This window comes from Hibiscus syriacus, unplaced genomic scaffold, assembly GCF_006381635.1.
Source record: "Hibiscus syriacus cultivar Baekdansim isolate YM2019G1 unplaced genomic scaffold, ASM638163v2 tig00111402_pilon, whole genome shotgun sequence".
Lineage (NCBI taxonomy): Eukaryota > Viridiplantae > Streptophyta > Magnoliopsida > Malvales > Malvaceae > Hibiscus > Hibiscus syriacus.
Window position 1 is genome coordinate 2,747,601 of NW_024063082.1, and position 22,814 is coordinate 2,770,414.

Below are 22,814 nucleotides of genomic sequence, written 5' to 3' on the forward strand. Positions count from 1 at the left end.
GATAAAAATCAACTGCGGTCTTAGCCCAAAGGGTGTTATCCAAAATTGTGTCCGGTAGTTGTTCCCTCTCCTCTTCAGATACCGGTATGGTACTGGCCGGTAACTCATACGAGAGCCAACTCTCATCCATCATGTCCGGAACTGGTGGGGGTTTCTCAATACTTCGATATATTACCCCATGTGAATCAGACTCTGGAATGGTGGGAGGGACCTCTTCAACGATGACAGTTGCCTCTTGAACGGTGGGAGGGGACTCTCGAGGAATGATATGGGGGGCCTCTTCAACGATAGGAGTGGACTCTTGAGGGATGACAGGCGAGTCGGGCTTCTTCTTGCGGTGTCTTCGCACTATTGGGGTGTACGGAGACTTAATAGCACGTGCACGCTGTCTGATGCGTGAACTCCGTCGTGCAAGCATAACCCGACGTAAAGCATCCACTCTATCGGGCCGCTAAATAATTAAATACAAAAATCAGTAAATAAACAGACATGATCTTTAAACAGTGAAAACAAAGACAAATATGTTTCAAACTTGCATTGTATTCACCCAAGTCATTATTCTATCATAGTTCACAAAATGCATCAGATAACAAAGAAAAATATGTTTCAAACTAATACCCTGAAGTTAGTATTTGTCTTTGTTTTGTCTATTGGTTGAAGTAATGCAATCCATTCAAGTTTCAATTTGCAGAAGAAGAAATAGTTTACTTTCGCAACACGAAACTTAAAATCGCAACGCGAAACCAAAATCGCAACGCGAAATGAAAATCGCAACGACAGAATCGCAATGCGAAATGAAAATCGCAACGAAAGAATCGCAACGCGAAATGAAAATCGCATTGCGATTTTCATTTCGCGTTGCGATCTTGTCGTTGCGATTTTGGTTTCGCGTTGCGATTCTGTCGTTGCGATTTTCATTTCGCGTTGCGATTTTGGTTTCGCGTTGCGATTTTAAGTTTCGTGTTGCGAAAGTAAACTATTTCTTCTTCTGCAAATTGAAACTTGAATGGATAAATTTACTTTCAACCAAAAGACAAAACAAAGACAAATACTATTTCACAGTGTTAAAGAATACACAGTTTAGCAGAATTGGCAGCAACCGAACAAATTTACTTTCAACCAAAAGACAAAACAAAGACAAATACTATTTCACAGTGTTAAAGAATACACAGTTTAGCAGAATTGGCAGCAACCGAACAAATTTACTTTCAACCAAAAGACAAAACAACGACAAATATATTTCACAGTGTTAAAGAATACACAGTTTAGCAGAATTGGCAGCAACCGAACAAATTTACTTTCAACCAAAAGACAAAACAAAGACAAATACTATTTCACAGTGTTAAAGAATACACAGTTTAGCAGAATTGGCAGCAACCGAACAAATTTACTAAGCAATCTAAGTGAAATGGCTAATCTAAGTGAAATTACGAGTAAATTTATCATTAAGTTAAATATGGAAAATCTTAAACTTACCTCGTTGCGTAGAGTATGAACCTCATTCTGCAACGATACTATCATCTCACGTAGAGCGGCAACCTCACCACGTAAAGTTGACACCTCCACACGCCATGCACCATCGTTATCGCGTAGAGTACCGATCTCCTCACGCAAGGCATTGACCTCATCACGTAACTCCCTTGACTCATCCCGTTGAGGTGGAGGTGGAGAACAGGGAGATAGGAGTCGTGGCATCTTTGCCGGTCGCCTATCATGAGGTGATGGTGGAGAAGAGGCTCGATGATGTGACGGGATAGGTGATGGCTCTCGTTCTAGAGATGTATAGTCGGGTCGATCGGGTGATGGCTCTAGGTGAGGTGATGGCTCTCGAATTGGAGGAAGTGGATGCTGCTCATCATCCGTGCCATCAAAAAAATTCTGACTAGCTTGCCACCAATCAGTGGCAAGCTCTTTCTCCGTGGGTGTCAGTCTTTGTAATGGAATGTTGGCCTCCTAAAATATAAAAACTCAAACAAAGTTAAACGTCTACTATTAATAACTTGTTTATATATTATATGAAAGTATTTGTGTTAACTTACATTATTTATTGTGGCATATGGTATTAAGTCTTCCCAATCCAACAGAGTTTTCCTCTTCCAGGAAATAGCCCTGGGAATATCATTTGACGTTTTTATTGCATATGTACGCATGCTGGGGAAAGCCTCGAATATCCAAATCTACAAACAATATAATAACAAAATTAGTAATTGTTAAATAATTAATTATAATTTTAGAAACATTATATAGAAATTCTTACCTTAAAGGCCCAAACAAAGCCTGACAAAGTGTATTTGGACCCATCGCCCCGCAAACTTTTGCGGTCATCAAAGGCAGACGACAACTTAGTCCAGGTAGCTTTCCATATATACGAACCCCACGGAAACAGATTCCATGCATTCAGGTCCTCTACCAATATTATTAGCTCCCGATGAATAGGTTGTCTGGCCTCTCTGCCTAAAAGCCGGCATACACAAGTAGTAGAAGGCATACTCGGACAACATCGACGTCTTCCATCCGAGTGAAACCAGCTTTCTTATTAAATAATTTCTTCAGGTCGTCGACATGTAGGTTCGGCTTCTCCATTGACTCATCCGGAAAAACCCGGGATAACCATGATGGGCGGGCGATATGACGAGTGTACCGGCCTACATCATCGTGTCCGAATCGTAGACCAGTGATTAAGCAGAACTCCTTCCGCCCAAAGCAAGTATACGCTGGTGGAAAATGAAACCATATCTCTTCCTCACCACGTTGTATACTGTCGGGTAGATTTGATGTCATGGTCTGAAGCCACAAATGGGTCAAATTAGCATCTCCACCCGGATGCTGTACTCTCAGCCATGGCCCGAAGCAGGTTTCCTCAAACAATTGTCTTTGAGCAGGTGAAAGCTTCTTTGCAATTGTAGTGGCCAGGCTGACTTTATTTCTCAAGGTCAATTGAGCCGAAAAAAATTTCTACAAAAACAATAAACATACCAAGTTAGATATACCAAAAACTACACTGTGAAGATATACCAAAAACAATAAACATAAAAAGTAGTAGTTTATTCTTTAAACTAAAATTTGCAACACTGTTTTGTCTTTTGGTTGAAATGAAAATCGCAACGAGAGAATCGCAACGCGAGATGACAATCGCAACGAGAGAATCGCAACGCGAATGAAAATCGCAACGAGAGAATCGCAACGCGAAATGAAAATCGCAATGCGATTTTGGTTTCGCGTTGCGATTCTCTCGTTGCGATTTCCATTTCGCGTTGCGATTCTCTCGTTGCGACAGTCATTCTCTCGTTGCGATTTTCATTTATCTCGTTGCGACTCTTCTGCAAATTGAAACTTGAATGGATTGCATTACTTCAACCAAAAGACAGAACAAAGACAAAGACAAATACTAACTTGAAAATCGCAACGAGAGAATAGCAACGCGAAATGAAAATCGCAACGACAGAATCGTAACGCGAAATGAAATCTAAGTGAAATGGTTAATCTATTATTGAAATGACCAGTAAACTTATCATCAGTTTCAATATGAAAAACCTACAATAATGCAAACATTTCAAAATAAAAATAATTAAAAAAACTAACCCTCGGAGGTTGATTTTCCATTTCTGAATATTGTGAGGGATTTCTGACCGTGAATGGTTGTGAGGGATTTCGCCGGAGATGGGGACGGAAATCTTCGGAGATGGGGACGGATTTCTTCGCCGTAGAGAGTGAGAGATGGAGATGGGACTGAGTTGTGATTTTAGGTTTTAGGTTATGAGTTGCGATTACGGGATTTTGTCTTAATATTCTTTTTGTAATTTGAAAATAAAATACGCGTAGCGATTATAATGGCGCTTTAAATATCGCGTTGCGATTTACGGATACGCGTTGCGATTTTATGTATTATCGTTGCGATTTACGGATACGCGTTGCGATATACGGATACGCATTGCGATTTACCCATACGCGTTGCGATTTACGGATACACGTTGCGATTTACGGATACGCGTTGCGATTTATGTGTTCGCGTTGCGATTTTCATATTCGCGTTGCGATTTTGGAAAATCGCAATGCGAATTTGTACTATCGCATCGCGATTTTCAAGAATCGCGTTGCGATTTTGGAAACTGATTTGCGATTCTGGAAACTGATTTGCGATTCTGGGGATCACGTTGCGATTTTTATTTCGCGTTGCGATTTTGTTGGTCATTTTGGCAAATCCAAAAAAAGTTGGTTAAAATCGTATATTATAACTTTTTTTTGGTCACTGAGGCGATTTTCTCTTTTATATATTATATATATTAAATAATAATATCAGATGACATGTGAAAGTGTATCGAAAACCGCTCGTCGACTCCTCCTAACATATAAGGGGATGTATAAAGTACGAAAGTCTTAATATACAGTTAAAAAAATATATTATCAGAAATATTATTATTTTTTAATATTTTTTGTAAAATACTATTTAAAATATTATTATTTTTCAATCGAAAATATTAATATTGGGTGCTACCTAAAATGTTTAATATTTCCGGTAAAATGCTACCTAAAACATTATTTTTTCTACCTGAAATGTTAATATTGGGTTCTACCGGAAATTAGTTAACGAAAATAATCATTTGGGTAAAAAAATAATATTTTAGGTAACACTTTACCGAAAATATTAAAAATATAATAATATTTCTGATAGGATCTTTCCTAAACCGTATATTAAGACTGTTGTACCCATAATTACTCAACATATAATTATTCTTCTAACATGAATGATATAAAAAAGAGATTGGAGAAAATTTAGTACGACTTGTATTGTGACACAAGGATTTATGTCGTGTTACATTGGATCACAAACGAGGTGATTTTATCGGGATTAGATTACATTTTAGGGTCGAGTTTTAATGTTGAGTTAAATTGTTGGTAAACTACATGGGTGATCAATTCAACTATTGCCCTAAAGAAAATATCTTTTAAGTGACATGTGTCACTATTTAATTAGAGAGTAGATTTATTTTAATAGAATTTAATTATTATCAAATTGATAGATTGTATAGTTATTGAGGACCAAATATACAAGTATATCAAATTTTTAACTGTTATGTCGCTTCCTCAATTAAGAATTAATGATCATCGTTTGATTGAAGCATTTAAATAGTTGAATGATATGTTTGACAAAATCAAAACATCGATAGTCAAAATGTAATGAGATAATAGTTGAGTGGTCACCTGTATAGTTTATTCTAAATTGATTCTGAACCGGGATATGATCTATAATTGATTTAAATTTAAAAAACAAAAAAGGAATGAAAACAAAATAGGCAATAATACTTATTATTAATATTGGATCTTGATAATAAATAAGATTTTCTTAAAATTTTAAAGGGACCAAATTAAATTTTTTTAACTTTTTAAAGGAATTAAAAGATTTTCCCCCAAATGTTGGAGATGCAAGGCACCTAGGCTCCCATCATCATCCACCCTACTAGCCATTACTTGAGCCTAACAGAGGCAAGAGTATATTAATTAAGGATAATATCAAGGAGTCAAAGGTGATATTATCTTCATAATTATAGCCAGAAAAAATCAGCTAATTAAAATTTATCCTTTCCTTTTAAATCAAAGAATATTGAAATATTAATCGAAATTGTATTTATTAAAAATATTAAGATCCAAATCTAGGGATGAACTGAAACATTTGATAGATGTCTTGTCACTTCTTTCATCCGCTTATTCAGAATACATACAAAGATTCAGAAAATCATGTGACATTAATTGGAACAGAAATCCACCATGGCTATATTTAGTAATAGACATGTGATTTTATGTTTGAAGATAAACGTCTAAAATTTTAGAAATAAATGAACATATAAAACTCTAAGGAATGAAAATAATTTTTTAATAGAAAATATATTAAAAAATTTAAATATATGATCATTTTTATTTTTTAGAGGACGACTGTTCGTTCCGTCCTCTCGTTCGATGATCATTTCTGGCTAGATTGCTCCAAACCTTGATATGAGAAGAGTATAAAAAATAATTAAGAAAACAGAACAACATGAAGTGGTTGGGCAGTTGAGAATGCAATCTAGGACACCCTCTTAGCACATAATATAAATAAGTAGGGAGCCTTGTTAATGGAACAACTCTACACCTTCAACTCATCTTCATATATTTTAATAAAACAAATCCCATCATAAACCCAGTTGAGTTGTAGTTGATAAAAGCTTTGCTTTCACACAAACAAGGGCAAAACCGCGTTAAGTTTAGAAAGAAACAGCCATTACATTCCATATATAAAGTTCAATGCAAAAGCAAAATCTTATTCATTCAGAGATGACTAAACATATATAATGGAGGGAAAGGAGTGAATTTTGATACAAGAAAGAGACAAAAGTCCTGATAAATTGTCAAGTGTTTGATGCTGAATTCTAATGTTGTAAATGAAAAAAAATTAAGTTAAAAAGGTCAATATAATATTTACGATTCTACCATAATGACCATGAGAATCTATTTAAAGTGTAATTTATTTATGGTAAGTGAAAAGTTTGGAGCTTTCCTTACATCATTGTGAAAGGAAAAAAGTCTGGCTGTTATTGTCTTTATTTGCCTCTGATTTGTTCTATAAAATGACTGACTAGACAATCTAAGTTAACTCCCTCCCCATCTTTGCTTCACTAGAATGGAAGAATTGGGTTCCATGTGGAATTATCAAGTGGTTGTTTTTGTTCCTTCCCTTTTCTCATCTTCTCAACTACTTTCTTCCCATTCAGAGGTGTAATCTGCGTTTAGTATGTAGATGATGTCGAGTCTTACCTTACTTAATTCTTTCCATGGTAGCTCTTTGATATGGAATACTGACTTTTACTTTACAGGTCTTGACTTCTTTCTTCATAACAGAAACACTACCACAAAATCAAATTGTCTTTTCAAAACCCCATTCTTGTATGTTCTGCATCATTGTTTTTCGTTTCTTGTAGGGAGGATGGAAATGGATGTTTGCTTCAAGTTCTTGTTGTTTTTACATCACATGTCAGACGCTTTTCGGTTTTTTTTTTTGTTGGGATTATCTCATTGTTGGATAATTTTAGGAGACTAGTAATATTTCGTGTTCCCATAATCCGATGTCTTTTTCAAGGAATTATTTTCATATGTTTTCACTAACCCTTGTTTTCTGAATGAACAGGGTGTAGATCAACTGAAATTCAGGCTTCAAATCACCACGATGGAGCTAGAGTCCCTCAAAATGGAAGCAGATGAACAGAAAAGAAAACACAGTGAAGAAATAAATCATCTGCTGGGTCTCATAAAGCTTGCTTACAAAGAAAGAGACGAAGCAAGGGAACAATTGAAGATGTTGATCAACAAGTTAATGCCACACCCCCGTTCTGAAAATCCAGTTGCAACATCTGTAAAAGCAAATTCAAGCATCACTGAATCCAACAGTTTATCTGATGCTTACAATCACCATCACTCACTCGGTTGTTCCTCCCCAGGGGATTCTTTTTTCGACGCTGTTACTTCACCAGACTTTTCAACCTGGAAAATCGCTGCTGATTCTTGCAAGATGATGGGTTTTGGGAACCAACACAATGTTCCGTTGGTGACCAACATTGATTCTGCAACAGCTATTATTGATGATATAGCAAAGGGTAGAAGTTTGCCTCAAAAAAGGAAGCTTTTGCAGGCTGTAATGGAAGCTGGACCTCTTCTTCAAACACTTATTGTTGCTGGTCCTCTTCCTCGTTGGAGGAATCCTCCCCCATTTCAAGCTTTCAAAATCCCCTCTGTTTCCCTTACAGGTGTTTGTGATTCCAAAACTCATGACGCCAAATCGTTGGCCAATCCAAATAGAACCATGGCTCAGAAACGGGTGAACCAGTGCTCGGCCTCGATGATGAACTTTGCAAGTTCGGGGCTTAGCAGTACACGGATGTTGAACAAAGGTGCTGGTTTTGACTCTCCAATCAACATTAGTCAAACAACAAAAGGTTTCTATGACTTAACAAAAAGAAGATGATTAGCGTCTTCTTGTTGTAAAGATCAAGGATTGTGGGTGTAAATTGGATACACTTGTTTTTGGGCTTGAATTTGATAGATGAATGATATTGGCAGATCCATTCAACTCTGTTAAGTTTTGTGTTATGTATATTCTGATTTCGCATTTCTTGTTAATTTTATTCGAACTTATCTTTCTGAGAAATTGATTATTGATGCCGTTCCAAGTGTGTTGATGGTGTCATAATATGATTTGCTTTTAATGATAATTTAGCTTAGGAAGAGGAGATTGAATCTCTTGAGCATATTATTACCCTTTTGCCGATTGATACCATCCATGTCTTGGTGCCGGTTTCCAAATTGTCCTTTTGTGAAGATGAATTGTGATGTTTCTGTCTCGTCATGTTCTTGTACTTGTACTGCAGTGGTGTGTTGGACCATGAGAGCAAACTGGTGGGTGGTAAAAAGTTTGTTTCCTGTCGAGATAGCAAAATTTTACACCAGCCGGGAATCGAACCCGGGTCTGTACCGTGGCAGGGAACTATTCTACCACTAGACCACCGGTGCTTCTGAAAATCGTTTCGGTGAACACAATTCAAATACCATGAAACACAATAAAAAACCGTTACATTAAAACCAAATATGAACTTCAAATGCAAGTACACCTACTCATGTGCATACGCGGGATAAAATATATAGATTTGATTATATTTATTCCAATGCCAACTGGTTATACCTGTCGCTTGTTATCTGAAGTCTGTCAAACGTTTATACCCTGAATGTTGCCTACTTAATTAATGTTGTTGCAGACAATTTGCTAACAATCAATCATTGAATCACTTAAAACGAGTATCAAAACAAAAGTACATCAAAAATTACCTTCTCACTCAAATATCAAAGCTAAAACTAAATCCAACTCTCTCGAAATAACAGTGTTACACTTTGCAGAAACGTTCAAATGCTCAAAACAAGGAAATAATCACCAACTAGCTTTAGATTATTCTAATTTTGTTTGACACATCCACTGCGTCATAATCCGGAGTTAACCTAACGTATGCCTTCTTTGTACCATCCGGCCTGAATAACAAGAAACATAAACCATTGCACGCATATATAGAGATGACATGAATTATTGTTCAAAACATCATTGTTCTAAAGAAAGCCACAAGACCCGGAGATGATAATGCAATATTGTTCTAAATAATACATCTTTTTTTTGCATTTCTTCACATGTAGTTTTGACAAGGCCCAGATAGCAAAGGGCTGTCCAATTAATGTCAAATATCCTACTTATATGCAAACTTATGCAGAAATGATTATGCCATACAGTAGAATATCCTGAGTTATACAGTAAATGCAATTAGCTCATGGATATGATAATAGTTAACAAGGACAAGTATGACTTTACCTGATCAAGGTATTCACCTTCTTGGCATGAATATCATACATCTTTTTGACAGCATCCTTGATCTTCTTCTTGTCGGCACAAACGTCGACGATGAAAACCAAAGTGTTGTTGTCTTCAATCTTCTTCATTGCCGACTCAGTTGTGAGGGGAAACTTGAGAATCTGATAATGATCGAGCCTGTTCCTTGGTAGAGCACTAATGTGTTGATACTTGGGATTCCTATCTTTCGCGTTTGGTTCACGGAATGTAAGATTACTACTGGGAATAAAAGATTACCAGGGAATAGGATTACTGAGAATGTTACATTACTGTGTTTGGTTGGTTTAGCAGGAATGTAAGATTACAGTGTTTAGTTGAAGGAATAAAAGATTACTGAAATGTATATTTTACCAAATTGTCCTTGTTCTATATTTTTTAACAAGTTAAATTCTAAATATTTAAATAAAAATTATTTATATAAAAATTCTATCTGTAGATACTATATTATTTGAGTATTTAAATATATTATGTATTATTTTTATTTTTATTAGTATTAAATTTTACATAATTTATGTAAAAATATATTAAAATTTTACATCAACATTTAACTAAATGTTTACATTGTGAAAACTAACTTCAGTTCATACGTGACGCATTAACTGAGAGGTTTTTTGTATTTTTCAATCGACAAGGTTTACATTCTTCTATATACAATAATTTATCATAGATATTCATAATAATAAAAAGTTGTAAACTATTTTTGTTATTTAAGATATAATATTTATTATATATTCTATATACAATAATTTATTTATTTATCTTTTATATTTATCCTTAATTTTGCATATTTTATCATTATTATTTATCTCATGAATTTATATTACAAAAACATAATTCAAATAAAAAAATATAACACTAAAAATAATATTGTCTATAATTTTATATTTCACCGTCATTCATCATTATCTTTGCTAATATTTTAATAAAATTATTAATACTCAGTCCTAATTTGATTTGTACTTAATTCCTGATTACGAAAAGCAAGCAACCCAATAATTCATGTTTCTCAACCTGTAATTTCTCTGAGAACATACAAAAACCGACAGAGGCCAAGCTTTGAACATACTAGACCGTTAATTTCTTTCGGATCATACACAAAGGACAAGTGAAATAGTTTACTTGTATCTAAAGAGAATTCTAAAACAATTTTAAGTGGTTGCTAATTTGGCCATGTCCGAATTATTCTAAGCTATCGGTCATGAGATTGCTTTTCGAAAAAAGTGTTAATGACATCTACTTCAGGGTTGGAACATTCATGGCTATTGCAATGCTAGGATTTGCATGAATTCTGAAGACAACCTATCTCAACTGTCTGAATATTTCCACAACAGAACGTTTGGCATTAAGAGCAGGACCTCATTGCCGACCAGCTTATATATGTATAGCAACCATCAAGAGCTGTGAATGCAGAGGAGGATAACAACCACCAAGCAAACGATCCCGCCACTGTATAAACCTGAAAAAAAGTACATACAAAAAGTGGGTAAGGTACTCAACTTTGATGCTTGATGGCTGCCAAGTAATGGAAGTACAGTTATAACGGTACTATAGATGCTGGTAAATAAACCAGTAAAAATAAGTAATGGTACCATATTAGAGAACACACCTGATTGGTAAAAAAGAGTATAAAAGACTACCCATTCATCTCTCATGATTACCAAAAGTACTAAGCAACTTATGTAAAGGTACATGAAAAACAAATATCTTCACGGATGAAGTAAAATGTAAAAGAAACACCAAAGTAGAAAGGGAGATTCAACTTTATTAATGGATAAGAGTCTAAAAGAGGATGTTTAATATAAAACAAATACAAGTGCGGCACTTGGGTTTGCACAAGTAAAATGTAAACAAAATACCGAAGAAGAAGAGAGATGCAACCTTAGTAATTGATAACAGTCTGAAAAAGAAAGTTCAGTATAAAATATATACCGGTGCAGCACTTGGATGAGTACATTTCAAGCATGATAGTAAGGCATTTTTCAAAGTATGATGTGCTCCATAGACATGAACCACTTTGATTACAAAGCTTGGGGGATCCAAACTGAGTAAAACTGGTAGAATGCGTCCATAATATGCTGGTCGCTTATTGCAATTGCTGAAAGACTGATATCAAAGACAAAACAATGGAAACCCAATAAATTAAAAACAGAAATATAATCAAAAGTGAAAACCAAAATTTGCACTTCCGTCGATGCCTTAAATTAACCACAGAATGAGAAAGTGGACATTTAAAGGTTCATATGCAAGGATAATAGCTATGCCAGTAATAAATTTTCTTCTCAGGACTTCTGGTGGAAACTTTTGATTAAACTACAATTTTCAGTTCTCATCTTTATAACAGAACTGAAAATTAGAACTGTTTTACATAGATATCATTTCCTGGTTATTCACAATTCATATCAGTGTTAAAGATAGAGATTTCATGTATCATGATGAACTGAATGCCAAGAAAAGAGTCGGTTGAAATAAGTTGAATGGATGCCATACCTGTTGATAAGAACAACAATCATAGATGTTGTTCGAGACTTTACTGTTGGAAATCTAAGCTGATCAAGCAACAAAACCAAACGCTGACTGGCTTCAATTGACAAATCCCCGACATTGAGAAAAGGATGGCGCCCATGAATCCAAGCTATGTTAAACTTTATTGGGTTCCTACAAAGTAAATTGAATAGGACATAAAATTTCTTAAAGTGCTAGTCAATAACGTACTAAAATGACATTATGAAAATCTTTTTCATCAAGCACTCTAACCTTGATGAGACAACTATCTAAAGCAAATTACCTTCATTAGAAGGGGGTTCTGCAGAGCCATTAGGATTAGGAGTATAAAGAAGAATTACTGCTTCAACAAACTTCAATGCCACTAATCTTATCCCACCACTTCCTGACTGATTAAATTTTACAATGAATCAGGTAATGAATAAATTTTGAATCGTCGTGAAACAGAAAGAATCAAAAGCTACCTGGAAAGCTATAGAATATATCTTCTCCTTTAAGTTTAACAACCACGACCATGTTGATTCAAGATCACTAACCAATTCACTGGACTGATGGCCCTGAAACAAACACAAACACCATGTGAATTTGTAGAAGGTGCAACTTAAAGTTAGCAAGCTGCAAATAGACTACTGCCTAATGTAAAGCTTAAATGATGTCAAATCATCCATCACCTTCTAGAAACTGACATGAAATACAATGCAACAGTTAGTGAAGACAAAACTAAACGCTTTTCCTTATCAATAATTGAATCCATGAAAATCTAGTATTCACAAATTAATATTCTACAAAATAAGATTATGGAAACAAACCTGAATTGTAATCTTTTCGAGAGTATAACGAACTGCAAGAAATAGACTGTCGGGAAACAACAGGTGTAGCATCTTCCAAAACAGTTATCAGAAAGGGTGCAATTTCAGGTACAAATTCGAGGTACTTCACTCCAATTTCACCAATAATCCTACATTTAATTTAAAAAATAATTTGTAAGAAATAAAGAAAAACAACTAAGGCATAGCGGGTTGAAGTAGGGATTTCAAAGGAGGCGTACTGGGTAGCAAGTTTGCGAACAGGACCGGACGGGTCCGAGTAAAGGTCGAAGATACGAGGAAGGAACTCGGACAAAGCAGCAGCGTCTTCCTCCAAGAAATCATGCTTCAATTGACGACACAACTCTAGTTTTGGACTCAAGTCACCAGCAAACTTCACTGAGTTGGATAAACTCTCGAAGCTGGATTCATGATCCCTACCATTGCCAAATAAATCAGGAAAACCGTAAACTCTTTTCTTTTATTTCATCAACGGTTTCCCCGCCTCTTTCTGTTTCTTGGAACGAAGAGGGATCGGGAAAGTGTAGTTTAGGCGTTTAAAGGAAACTATCTATTGAGGTTAACTTAAATCGACTATACTAATTTTCAATCAAAAAGCAACCAAAACCTTAAGAAGAAGATATCGCAGAGGCAAATTCACGGGATAAGAAATCTTACCAGAAGATCACTGGGAAAACGATGAATTTTCGCAGAGACAAGCTCACGGGAGAAGAAATATCGCAGAGGCAAGCTCACGGGAAAAGAAGGGTATTTTAGCCCTTAAGAACGGGAATAAAAAAATACCTGAGACACATATGGGAATAACATTCCCAAGAATAAACACACTAAATTTACTGTTGGTATTGAAACATTACGAAATGACCATCTAGCTCAGTTGGTAGAGCACAAGGTTCTTAACCTTGAGGTCGTGGGATCGAGTCCCATGGAGGGCATTTCATAATTTGGAGGTCTCCTACGGAAGCTGCTCTCAACTTAGTGTTGGGGGCAGCCTACTATCTTACCTCCCCCTTACCCCCATTACATATGGGAACAAGGGACAACCATTTTATTGAAACATTACCCTCTCTTGGGAATCTTACCCAACCAAACATGGGTATCTTTAGTAAGGAAAAAAAAAATTCCTACCGGGAATGATAAAATACTTGATCCAAACGGGCCCTCAAGGTCTTTGGCCTGTGAAATGTAACTTTTGTACGGATCTTCTTAGTCTTCTTCTTAAAAGTGGTCTAGATTTCACTACTTTCGCAGCCTTCAAGGCCTGTGCCTTTGGCTCTGCCTTCTTCTCAGCTGCATAATGTACAACAATAATCAACATAACTAATGATAAGACAATATGAACACCATTATCAAAATAGATTGTATTAGGGAAGAAACTTAGGCAATGCAATTTTAATGCCAATGCGAAGAACATTTCCTACAGAAATCACTTCAATAAACTCTGGTTAACCACCTCTGATGACATTCCATGTAACACCTCAATTTAGGGATTAAATTTAAGAAATTATAAAGTGGTGAATTTAATTGGTAGTTTGGAAAAAAATTGAGGATTAAATTGCAAAATTTTAAAGTTGGCAGACCGCTTAAAGAAGTGTAAGAAATTCAGTGGCTAAACCCATGATTTACCCATTTTTATTTTGGAGAGAATTATAAATCACTCTCCTGTATGTTTTCTGGAGAAATTTTTCCAGATTTTCCTCTTCATCAACCCCTCTTTGAACTCTGATCTACTCGTCGTCCGACCTCCGATCGACGAGCCGAAACCACCATCGTGTTCGTTGTCGAGCGAGGAACAAAACCCCCCAAACCTTTCGTCATGAATCGTCGCCGTTCGTCGTTAATTTCAGTCGGAAGTATCGTCGGTAATAACTCAATTTTAGTTGATTTTTCATCGATTCACGACGATCGGGTCATCCATTTACGACACCTCCCGCACCATCGTGTTCCTTGCATCGTTCCGAGTCTGCCGGTGTCATCCTTGGTCTCTGTCGACGACGACGCATGAGGAGGTGAAGCGGTCAAAGTTTCCGATTCGATGAAATCGAGCTCTCCGCCGTTCAAAAATTTGAACCGAGCTTTGTAAGTATCTCGAAATCGCTCAAAATAATTTTTAAAAATTTTTCTGTGAATTTTACGCTGCCGGAACAATACTCACGAGCCGCCACTGCGCGTGGGGATGGTCCAAATGACCGGTTTGATCGATTTTGGAGCAAATTTGACTGGTTTGACCGGTCACAACCCGACCCGACCCGTTGACCCGACCCGTTGACCGTTGACCGGCGTTGACCACTGTTGACCAAAACTTTGACTGGCTTTGACTGGTCATTAAACGACCTTTGACTTTGACCGAGTATACCTATCCTGACATTTTTCGACGTTTTAAATCCAATTCCAAAGTTCGTTTTTCGAAATTCGAACCCGAAGGTCTCGAAATTGTCGGTCAAACCCGTTGACTTTGATTTTGACCGAAATTTTCAAATTTCCGAAAAGTCATATTTTATACTTTCGACGTCCTGAATTTGAATCCGAAGTCCGTTCGCCAAATTCGAACCCGGTAAGCTGTCTTTCACTGATTTATCACCTGATTCGATCCGTTTATCGCAATTAAGCTCCGTTTCTGATATAATTTATGTTGATATGTATCTGAGGAATTATTGGAAGTTGAATTGAAGATCAAAGACGTTTGAATGGAATTTTTATGGTCGATCAGTATTGCACGGAAATCGAGGTAATATTTTACTACCTCTTTATGCTTTATGGAACATGTTTATATTGATAAATGTATGAACAAGATAATGTTGGTCACTTTGGTGGAGTTGAATAATTTATACACTCGATATGATGTGATAGAAATTATGTAACTAATTACGGATCGAATGACTAATATAAGAGATTGAGAAATTGTTAGATTAAATTACAAGTTTGTGATTAGTGATAAAGGAATCAACCATGTATCTGCAACTTATAATTTATTTTATCAAAGGTTAAATGTTAAAGGTACTTGGATGAGAAATTATGATAATACTCTGGTAGGGTAAAATAACGAAAATACCCTTATGTTATAAAAAGACAAGATTTGAATATGGAAGTTAGATAAGAGGATTTTACAGACATATTGATCTGATAAAAATATTAATGTGCATAAGAAATGTTAGTTTTATTTGGAAATTATGGATAACCGATTTTAATCCTATGAGAGTTTGTGAAGGATACTAGAAGTTTGTTAAGAGAACCGTTTCAAGATCAGAGAGTGTTCAAGAAAGCAATTAATCATAGGATCTCTAAATTATATTATTTTCGTTAAGAGCTAATATCGAAATTATCTGGTTAAGAAATTACAGAAATGCCCTTAAGAGGTAGAATAATCTGAGTTGACTCTGAATGAGAAAATACTTAGGGGATTCGTACTTAACTCGATTAAGTACGGATTTAATTGTTAAGATCCTGACTTAGTGCAGGAAAATTCCTGATATTCCGTTTGTAAAATCTGAGAAGGCACCTGACCCGAAAATATCCGAGTTATGAGTAAATACCTGAAGAACAATTTGTCGGGGTTGTTCTGTTGTCAAAATTATTCGAAATGACTGAAATAAACGATAAGATCGAATTTAATAGTAAGATCAGACGGAAGGAAATGATTAAAGTACACTGAATCTGTACAATGACCAAAATACCCCTGTAATAGAAATGACCCAAGAATACCACCAAGCTCAAGAATGATTGGATATCCTCGAGCTCTAAAATGAATGGAATAAAATTGAACACCAAAATTACCAAAATACCCTTATGGCCTATATTAAGTAAATGTCTTGGATTAATTAAGGAATTCAAATAAACATAGGTGTTGGACTACCTTTAAAAGTTATAGAACAAAACTTAAGTGAGTAGATCAACTCTAAAGCTATGTCAATACCTGAACGGCATAGATATTACTGGAATGCGTGTTCGTCTTTTCAAGTTTGGCTCGATGATAAATTTGAAAATATTCAACTCAACTAAACTCTAGATCATATTCAGTACTAAGAATTGGATATTTGTTCGACAAATCAACCACGAATTCTGAACTGAACGAAAGTACAATATGTATCCGAAATTCAGAAAATGTTCGATTTACTCTGGAAAACTCTTAAGTAACCGGTATAGACTTGACTGTTAAATGAAATAAGTAACCTCAATGACTAATGATTAAATAAGTGATTTGGATGAGTCTGGAAACGTTAACGAACATACATAATGAAATGTTTTTTATGGGTCATGAACTATAAATCAAGCACGTCAGCATTTCATGATACTGTGGAAGCGTGAAAATGAAATAAAGAACATTGGAATATCTATGGATAAGAATGTTAGGTATAAAATAAATAAATACACTGGAAGGACAAAGAATTGACCAATCGATGAGCATTAGTTATGGGAATTATTCATATCAAGTAACTCGTTAATCTGATCAATCGACAAAGATTGTAAAATTTCTGAATCGTTGTTCTCCCTTATCAGCTCAAATTAGTAAGGTTATATCTGAAAATATAAGTAGCTCAGATGTAAAGGATTCTGAATACCCTTTTGATTATGTAGAGCTTTCAAAAAAAATGTATGAATAAGATATGATCTCGATAAGTCTCAATCTGAATAACTTATGATTCCATCAGTCATTGAACTCTTCCAATAGTGATTATAAATCCCAACATTCTATCGGTATATTGAAGATCCGTGTTTCTCTGTCTGATAAGATTATTCTGTACTTATGAATAATATATGTAAACTCTGGTGTGTTCCCTACCCACATGAATATTTTATTTGATTTTCGATTTGAATTTTGATCTGATACTTGACATGGATTCTGATCTGATATCTGACATGGAATTTAATCTGATACTTGACTTGGATTCTGATCTGATACTTGACCTGGATTTTGATATGATACTTGACATGAATTATGTTTTGATTTTTGATATATCTGTTTACGGACGGAACATGTTTTATTTGGGGGTATTGTTGGAGGTTACTATATATGCAGGTTCCTCGGCTTTATGCTCGGGGCCTTACTTGGTGTGTTGGTGGGTGTATGGTTCTGGGGAACCTACACATTATGGTGTGTTGGTGGGTGTATGATTCTAGAAAACCTACACATTATGGTGTGTTAGGTTGGAGGGATTACTATGGCTTTTGATAAATGTTTTATGTGAGGGTGTTGTTGGAGGAAGTTATCGTTACCGTTACTGCAGGATCCTCTGCTTTGTGCTCAGGGCCTTACTTGGTGTGTTGGTGGTGTATGATTCTAGGGAACCTACACATTATGGTGTGTTTGGTTAGATGGATTAATATGGTTTTTGAATAAAAATATGTTTTGAATTGCCACTGTTTTAAAAGAAAATATATGCATATTTTCACAGGTTTTGCGGGAACACACTAGATAACCTATTCTGATCTCCTGAATTTAGTCATCCAAAATATTTCCATCTGAACTGAAAGTTCATTGTCTGTTACCACCTGAAATATCAGTAGGATCTCTGCTCAGCATAAAAATCTGTAAATGTTCGGACACAATAAGGAAATATATATTTATCTGTATCTACACGTTCATCATCATCATCTGGTAGTTCTGTATTACTGAGTTTTTCGAAGCTCACTCTATTACTCACATTTTCAGGTTAAAAGAATTGTATCAGTGCAGCTATCGATATCAGTAAGAGAGTTCTTCCGGCGTTGTTGCAGAGTATGGTACATGTGATTAGGAGGCATGTAATTGTATTTTGATTTATATACGAGTCTGGACGTCTGTTTTATTTTTAAATAGTGACAACTGATTTTATAAGTTACATGTTTCAATAAAAGTTTTAAATTTTCCGCTATTTTTACAGTGGGTCGCTCCGGTGGCCCAAATGTGACACCTCAGATCGGATCTGTTTACCCTTATCGGTCTGTGGGGGTTACATTCCAAGAGGGCACTGGTTACAAGTACAAACCCGAGCCACATTCATAAAAGAATTGATGAAACCATCAATGCAAACCAATAACAACCAAACAACACAATCCTACTTCTAGAATCGAGCAAACCATCAATACATTTAGCTCTAGAGACATCACTTCCAGTAAAAGTACTTAAATCAAATCAAATGGTGAACAATCCAACATCCAGAATTCGAATGCTCTGAAATGTAGTCATGTAAAGGAACAAAAAATAGCTCAATAATTGTACACCGGCTAATAAATACAACACCTGACAAGAGCTAAGCATAAGTAATCAAAACTCAAGCTTAACACAACGAAATAAATAATATTTAAACAGCACAGAATAAAATTTAAGCTCATTTTGAGCTTTCTTGTAAAGCAAAACAGTAAAGAAGAAAACCCTTAATCTCATTTCGTATATCAACAACCAAACATAGAATAATTACACAGAGCATAACTTCAACAAGCATTACAAAACTTCTTTTTCTGAAAAAAAAACTGTTGTAGTACATTAGTTAATAATCTGTAAAACATAAACCAAATTCAAATACCTTTTGGAGCCATTGTTTGCTGCTGTCTCAACCCGTTCTATAAACCTAAACCAAAGCAAAAAAAAAAATACGAAAATTCAGTTTAAAATACTTTTAAAGCCGAATTTAGTCCGACAGAGCGAATGAGGAAAGGAAGGAGACCTATTGATGGAGAAGCGGAGGATCCGTTTAGCTGCAAGGAGCCTGAGAAAATTAGGGTTTATGATATATGGAATTTTCTAAGTAGCTCTAATGTCCAACAAGTTTGGGCCTACATATACAAAACTGAGCTTAGCTCTTCAAGATAAATTCATTGAATTTGCGGCCCATTCACAACTAATTAGCGGTAGCGGGCGTTTTTGCTTGGGAACTGTCCTGAATCTCATATTTCTTTTCCCATTTTCTCACAGTTTCCTTCTCAGCTCGCCGTTTTCTTTTTCCTTTATTTTTTCTCAGTTCCTCGCAGGAATCTAAACGTTGTTTCTCCGCCATGATACATTCTATATCGAAACCTATGAACCAAATTCAACGAGTTCTGAGAAACCATTTCGTTAAAATCCAGAGACATTCTAAACATAACCATAGTTTCGGTGCTAAAAACCCGAACACCGAAATAAATCGTGAAAACCCTAAAAAACGACACCCAAAAAGGCCAACCCCTTTTGTCGCAACTATGAAAGTAACACATGACCCGGATGAAGCTTTGTCTCTTTTCCATGAATATTACCGAAGGGGTTATAAGCATGATTATCCATCATTTTCTTCTCTTATTTATAAGCTTGCAAAGTCTCGGAATTTCGAAGCTGTTGAAAACCTTCTTGGCATTTTACAAAATCTTAATATTCTTTGCAAAGAAACCCTTTTTTGTGCTTTGTTCCAACATTATGGAAAAGCTGATTTGACTGAAAAAGCTGTTGAACTTTTCCATAAGATGACTTCTTTTAATTGCGTTCGCACGGTTCAGTCTTTGAATTCTGTTCTTAATATTCTCGTCGATAACGATAGGTATTCTGATGCGAAGGAGCTCTTTGATAAGTCAAAAGAAATGGGCTTTCGTCCGAATTCGGTAACATTCAACGTGATCATAAAGGGGCTTTTGGAAAGGGCGGAGTTTACTGAAGCTTGTAATTTGTTTGATGAAATGCTCGAAAGAAACGTGGAACCTTCTGTTGTTACTTATAATAGTTTTATTGGGTATTTGTGTAAAAAGGGTGACGTGGAAAAAGCTAAGACTGTAGTTGAAGATATGGTTAAGAAAGGAAAGCATCCAACTGCTGTGACTTATGCTTTGTTAATGGAAGGTTTGTGTTCTTTAGGTGAATACAAGGAAGCTAAAAAAATGATGTTTGATATGGAATATAAAGGTTGTAAAACGAAGGTTATTAACTTCGGTGTTTTGATGAATTTTCTGGGAAAGAGAGGGGAGATTGAGGAAGCTAAATCAGTGCTTAGTGAAATGAAGAAAAGGCGGTTTAAGCCAGATGTTGTGATTTATAATATATTGGTGAATTATCTTTGTAAGGAAAGCAGAGTTGAAGAAGCCTACAAACTTCTGATTGAAATGCAGATTAAAGGTGTTGAGCCTAATGCAGCTACATATAGGATGATGGTTGATGGGTTTTGCATGGTTGGGGATTTCGAAGGTGCTTTGAAGGTCTTGAATGTGATGTTGAAGAGTAGACATTGTCCGCGGTTGGAAACATTTTGTCGGTTGGTTGCAGGGCTACTAGGGCGCGGGAAAACAGATGGTGCTTGCTTTGTTTTGGAGGAGATTGAGAAGAGGAAAATGAGGCTTGATTTGGAAGCTTGGGGAGCTTTGGTAAGGGATGCTTGTAGTGGTTTTGAGACTACTGAGCTCTTAACACAAATTATCATGGTCAATAACGATTCTTAATCGGTTAAAAAAATGGCAGATTTCCCCTTGCTTTGGTCTGAATTCAAGTACGAGGGGTTTCCTTTGAATGTTCCATGCCCGTATCCAAATATGTATAAAATATGGGTATTTGAATTTCATTTTAATTCTGATTACCAATAGAAAGGTAAATTCTCCAACAGTTGCAGGTGAAAACACCAATTATCTTTGAGCTTAAAGAAGCCTTTTATACTTTATGAATATTGAAGATTGCTTTGGATATAAAGGCAACGCCAGTGAGTTGGGTTGACACTGAAGAAGCCAGTCGATACCTTCAGTGGTTCTGATTTGATTAAAGTGGAGGAACCCTGTGATTGCATGCACCAAAGAAACTACTAGTGTCCTCTTCATCCTTACCTACTTAGATTCGGATGTGTCAGAAGAACAGAGTTATTCGCCGCCGCCTTACCATGCACCATTTTAGCTGCATTTTGTGATTTAACGAAGTTTATTCTATTCAATTCAAAGTTATGAACTTTTGTATAATTGCTTTTGTTTTTGGTATTGTAATAGTATAGATTTCATAGTATTATGAAAAAGGAACTATGTATTGAAGTGGCATCATCTTGATTCATACTATGTTGACTATCAAAACAAAAACCATCATTTTCTGGGAAACCTTTTATGTCTCCCCTATGGTTTTGAGCATTATTTGTTTAGGATTCTGACTTTGTATGAAGTTATTGACTTCTTGCTTTTAGGGGCAGGAAAAACTCGATTTTTTTTAAAAAAAATTCAAGTCGTTTAAATCAACTCAAATTTTTTGTTTGGATTTTGAGTTCTAATTCATTTGTAAATTCTAATAACTGAAAATTAAAACAATGTTGTTTTGATCGTTTACTAAATAATTTGATTGTTTTGTAATTTGATCTATGATTTACTTGTTTCTTCTATTGTTCATTCGTTTTAAATCCATTTTTAATTAAAATTTAACCCCATGTTTTTCGACCATTGTAGAATACCACATGATTAGATACAGTAGTTTAAACTAGAATTAATTAACACCATAATATTATAAATAAATATATTTAAGAATATATAATATTGAGGACCCAATATGTAATTATAACAAGTTTTTTAATTGTGATGTCATCACCTCCTTTAAAAGTTAATAGCCTAAGGCTTGATCGAATAATTTAAATAGTGGTCTGATTGTCAAAATCGAAATATAGATAGTCAAAATGAAAAGAAGCAATAGTTGAATGGTCACTCATGTAGTTTACCCTTATTTTAAAACTTTGCATAATTGCTCTTTCCCTCCCTTTTGTGTTCCACTTGTTTTTTATCCGTTTGTATATGTTACTCGTACTACACCTCCATGATAATTCTTTGCGTTGACTTCGAATTGATCTCTTTTAATTTTATACAGAAATCCTTGACAGATGTACTTTCCAATGAGGAAGTATGCCATTGAAGTGCAAGGTTGAGATTAACCTAGGTGGGAGGCAACTCAAGAATGATGTTTAAGTTTTGTCTCGTTCCCACTATTATGAATTACACTAAAGAATGATGATCAAGGCCTTTTCCCTTTTTCTTTTAATAAAAATTCAAATCACAATAAATCCAACTTATGATTAAGATTGAAACCCCAAAAAACACAAATTATCGAAGAATTCAGAGGAGTCATTTCGCGTAATGTAGTCAATCTTGAGTACAAGCAAAGTCATCCCATTGGA

General features: G+C 35.4%; 2 protein-coding genes, 2 long non-coding RNA genes and 1 other non-coding gene across 6 annotated transcripts; 2 read left to right on the forward strand and 3 right to left on the reverse strand.

Moving 5' to 3' along the window:
• Positions 1-6,641: 6,641 nt before the first annotated feature.
• On the forward strand, positions 6,642-8,084 carry LOC120162127. The gene is made up of 2 exons (XM_039172307.1): positions 6,642-6,691; positions 7,160-8,084. Exons 1-2 carry the CDS (start codon positions 6,656-6,658, stop codon positions 7,991-7,993), a joined length of 870 nt encoding a protein of 289 aa, XP_039028238.1. The 5' UTR covers positions 6,642-6,655; the 3' UTR covers positions 7,994-8,084.
• A 383-nt stretch (positions 8,085-8,467) lies between these two features.
• TRNAG-GCC lies at positions 8,468-8,538 on the reverse strand. The gene has a single exon. It is a non-coding gene; the product is annotated as a tRNA-Gly (tRNA).
• Positions 8,539-10,489: 1,951 nt separating this feature from the next.
• Positions 10,490-13,494, reverse strand: LOC120162132. Of its 2 annotated transcripts, none has more exons than XR_005519531.1 (8): positions 13,405-13,494; positions 12,969-13,163; positions 12,730-12,878; positions 12,385-12,477; positions 12,204-12,309; positions 11,906-12,073; positions 11,348-11,521; positions 10,490-10,864 (listed from the first exon to the last, which is right to left on the reverse strand). It is a non-coding gene; the product is annotated as an uncharacterized LOC120162132 (long non-coding RNA). The 2 variants fall into 2 exon arrangements; XR_005519532.1 differs by having other exon boundaries at positions 10,799-10,874.
• Positions 13,495-13,877: 383 nt separating this feature from the next.
• Positions 13,878-19,451, reverse strand: LOC120162134. Its single transcript, XR_005519533.1, has 3 exons — positions 19,389-19,451; positions 19,248-19,292; positions 13,878-14,034 (listed from the first exon to the last, which is right to left on the reverse strand). It is a non-coding gene; the product is annotated as an uncharacterized LOC120162134 (long non-coding RNA).
• A 209-nt stretch (positions 19,452-19,660) lies between these two features.
• On the forward strand, positions 19,661-21,125 carry LOC120161744 (pentatricopeptide repeat-containing protein At1g07740, mitochondrial). Its single transcript, XM_039171957.1, has one exon. It carries the CDS (start codon positions 19,717-19,719, stop codon positions 21,118-21,120), a length of 1,404 nt encoding a protein of 467 aa, XP_039027888.1. The 5' UTR covers positions 19,661-19,716; the 3' UTR covers positions 21,121-21,125.
• Positions 21,126-22,814: the final 1,689 nt, after the last annotated feature.

Coding starts and splice junctions, on each gene's coding strand:
- LOC120162127 (XM_039172307.1), top strand. CDS start 6,656: ATGGAAGAATTGGGTTCCATGTGGAATTATCAAGTG. Junction 6,692..7,159: donor CCATGTGGAATTATCAAGTG/GTTGTTTTTGTT, acceptor CTGAATGAACAG/GGTGTAGATCAACTGAAATT.
- LOC120161744 (XM_039171957.1), top strand. CDS start 19,717: ATGATACATTCTATATCGAAACCTATGAACCAAATTCAACGAGTTCTG.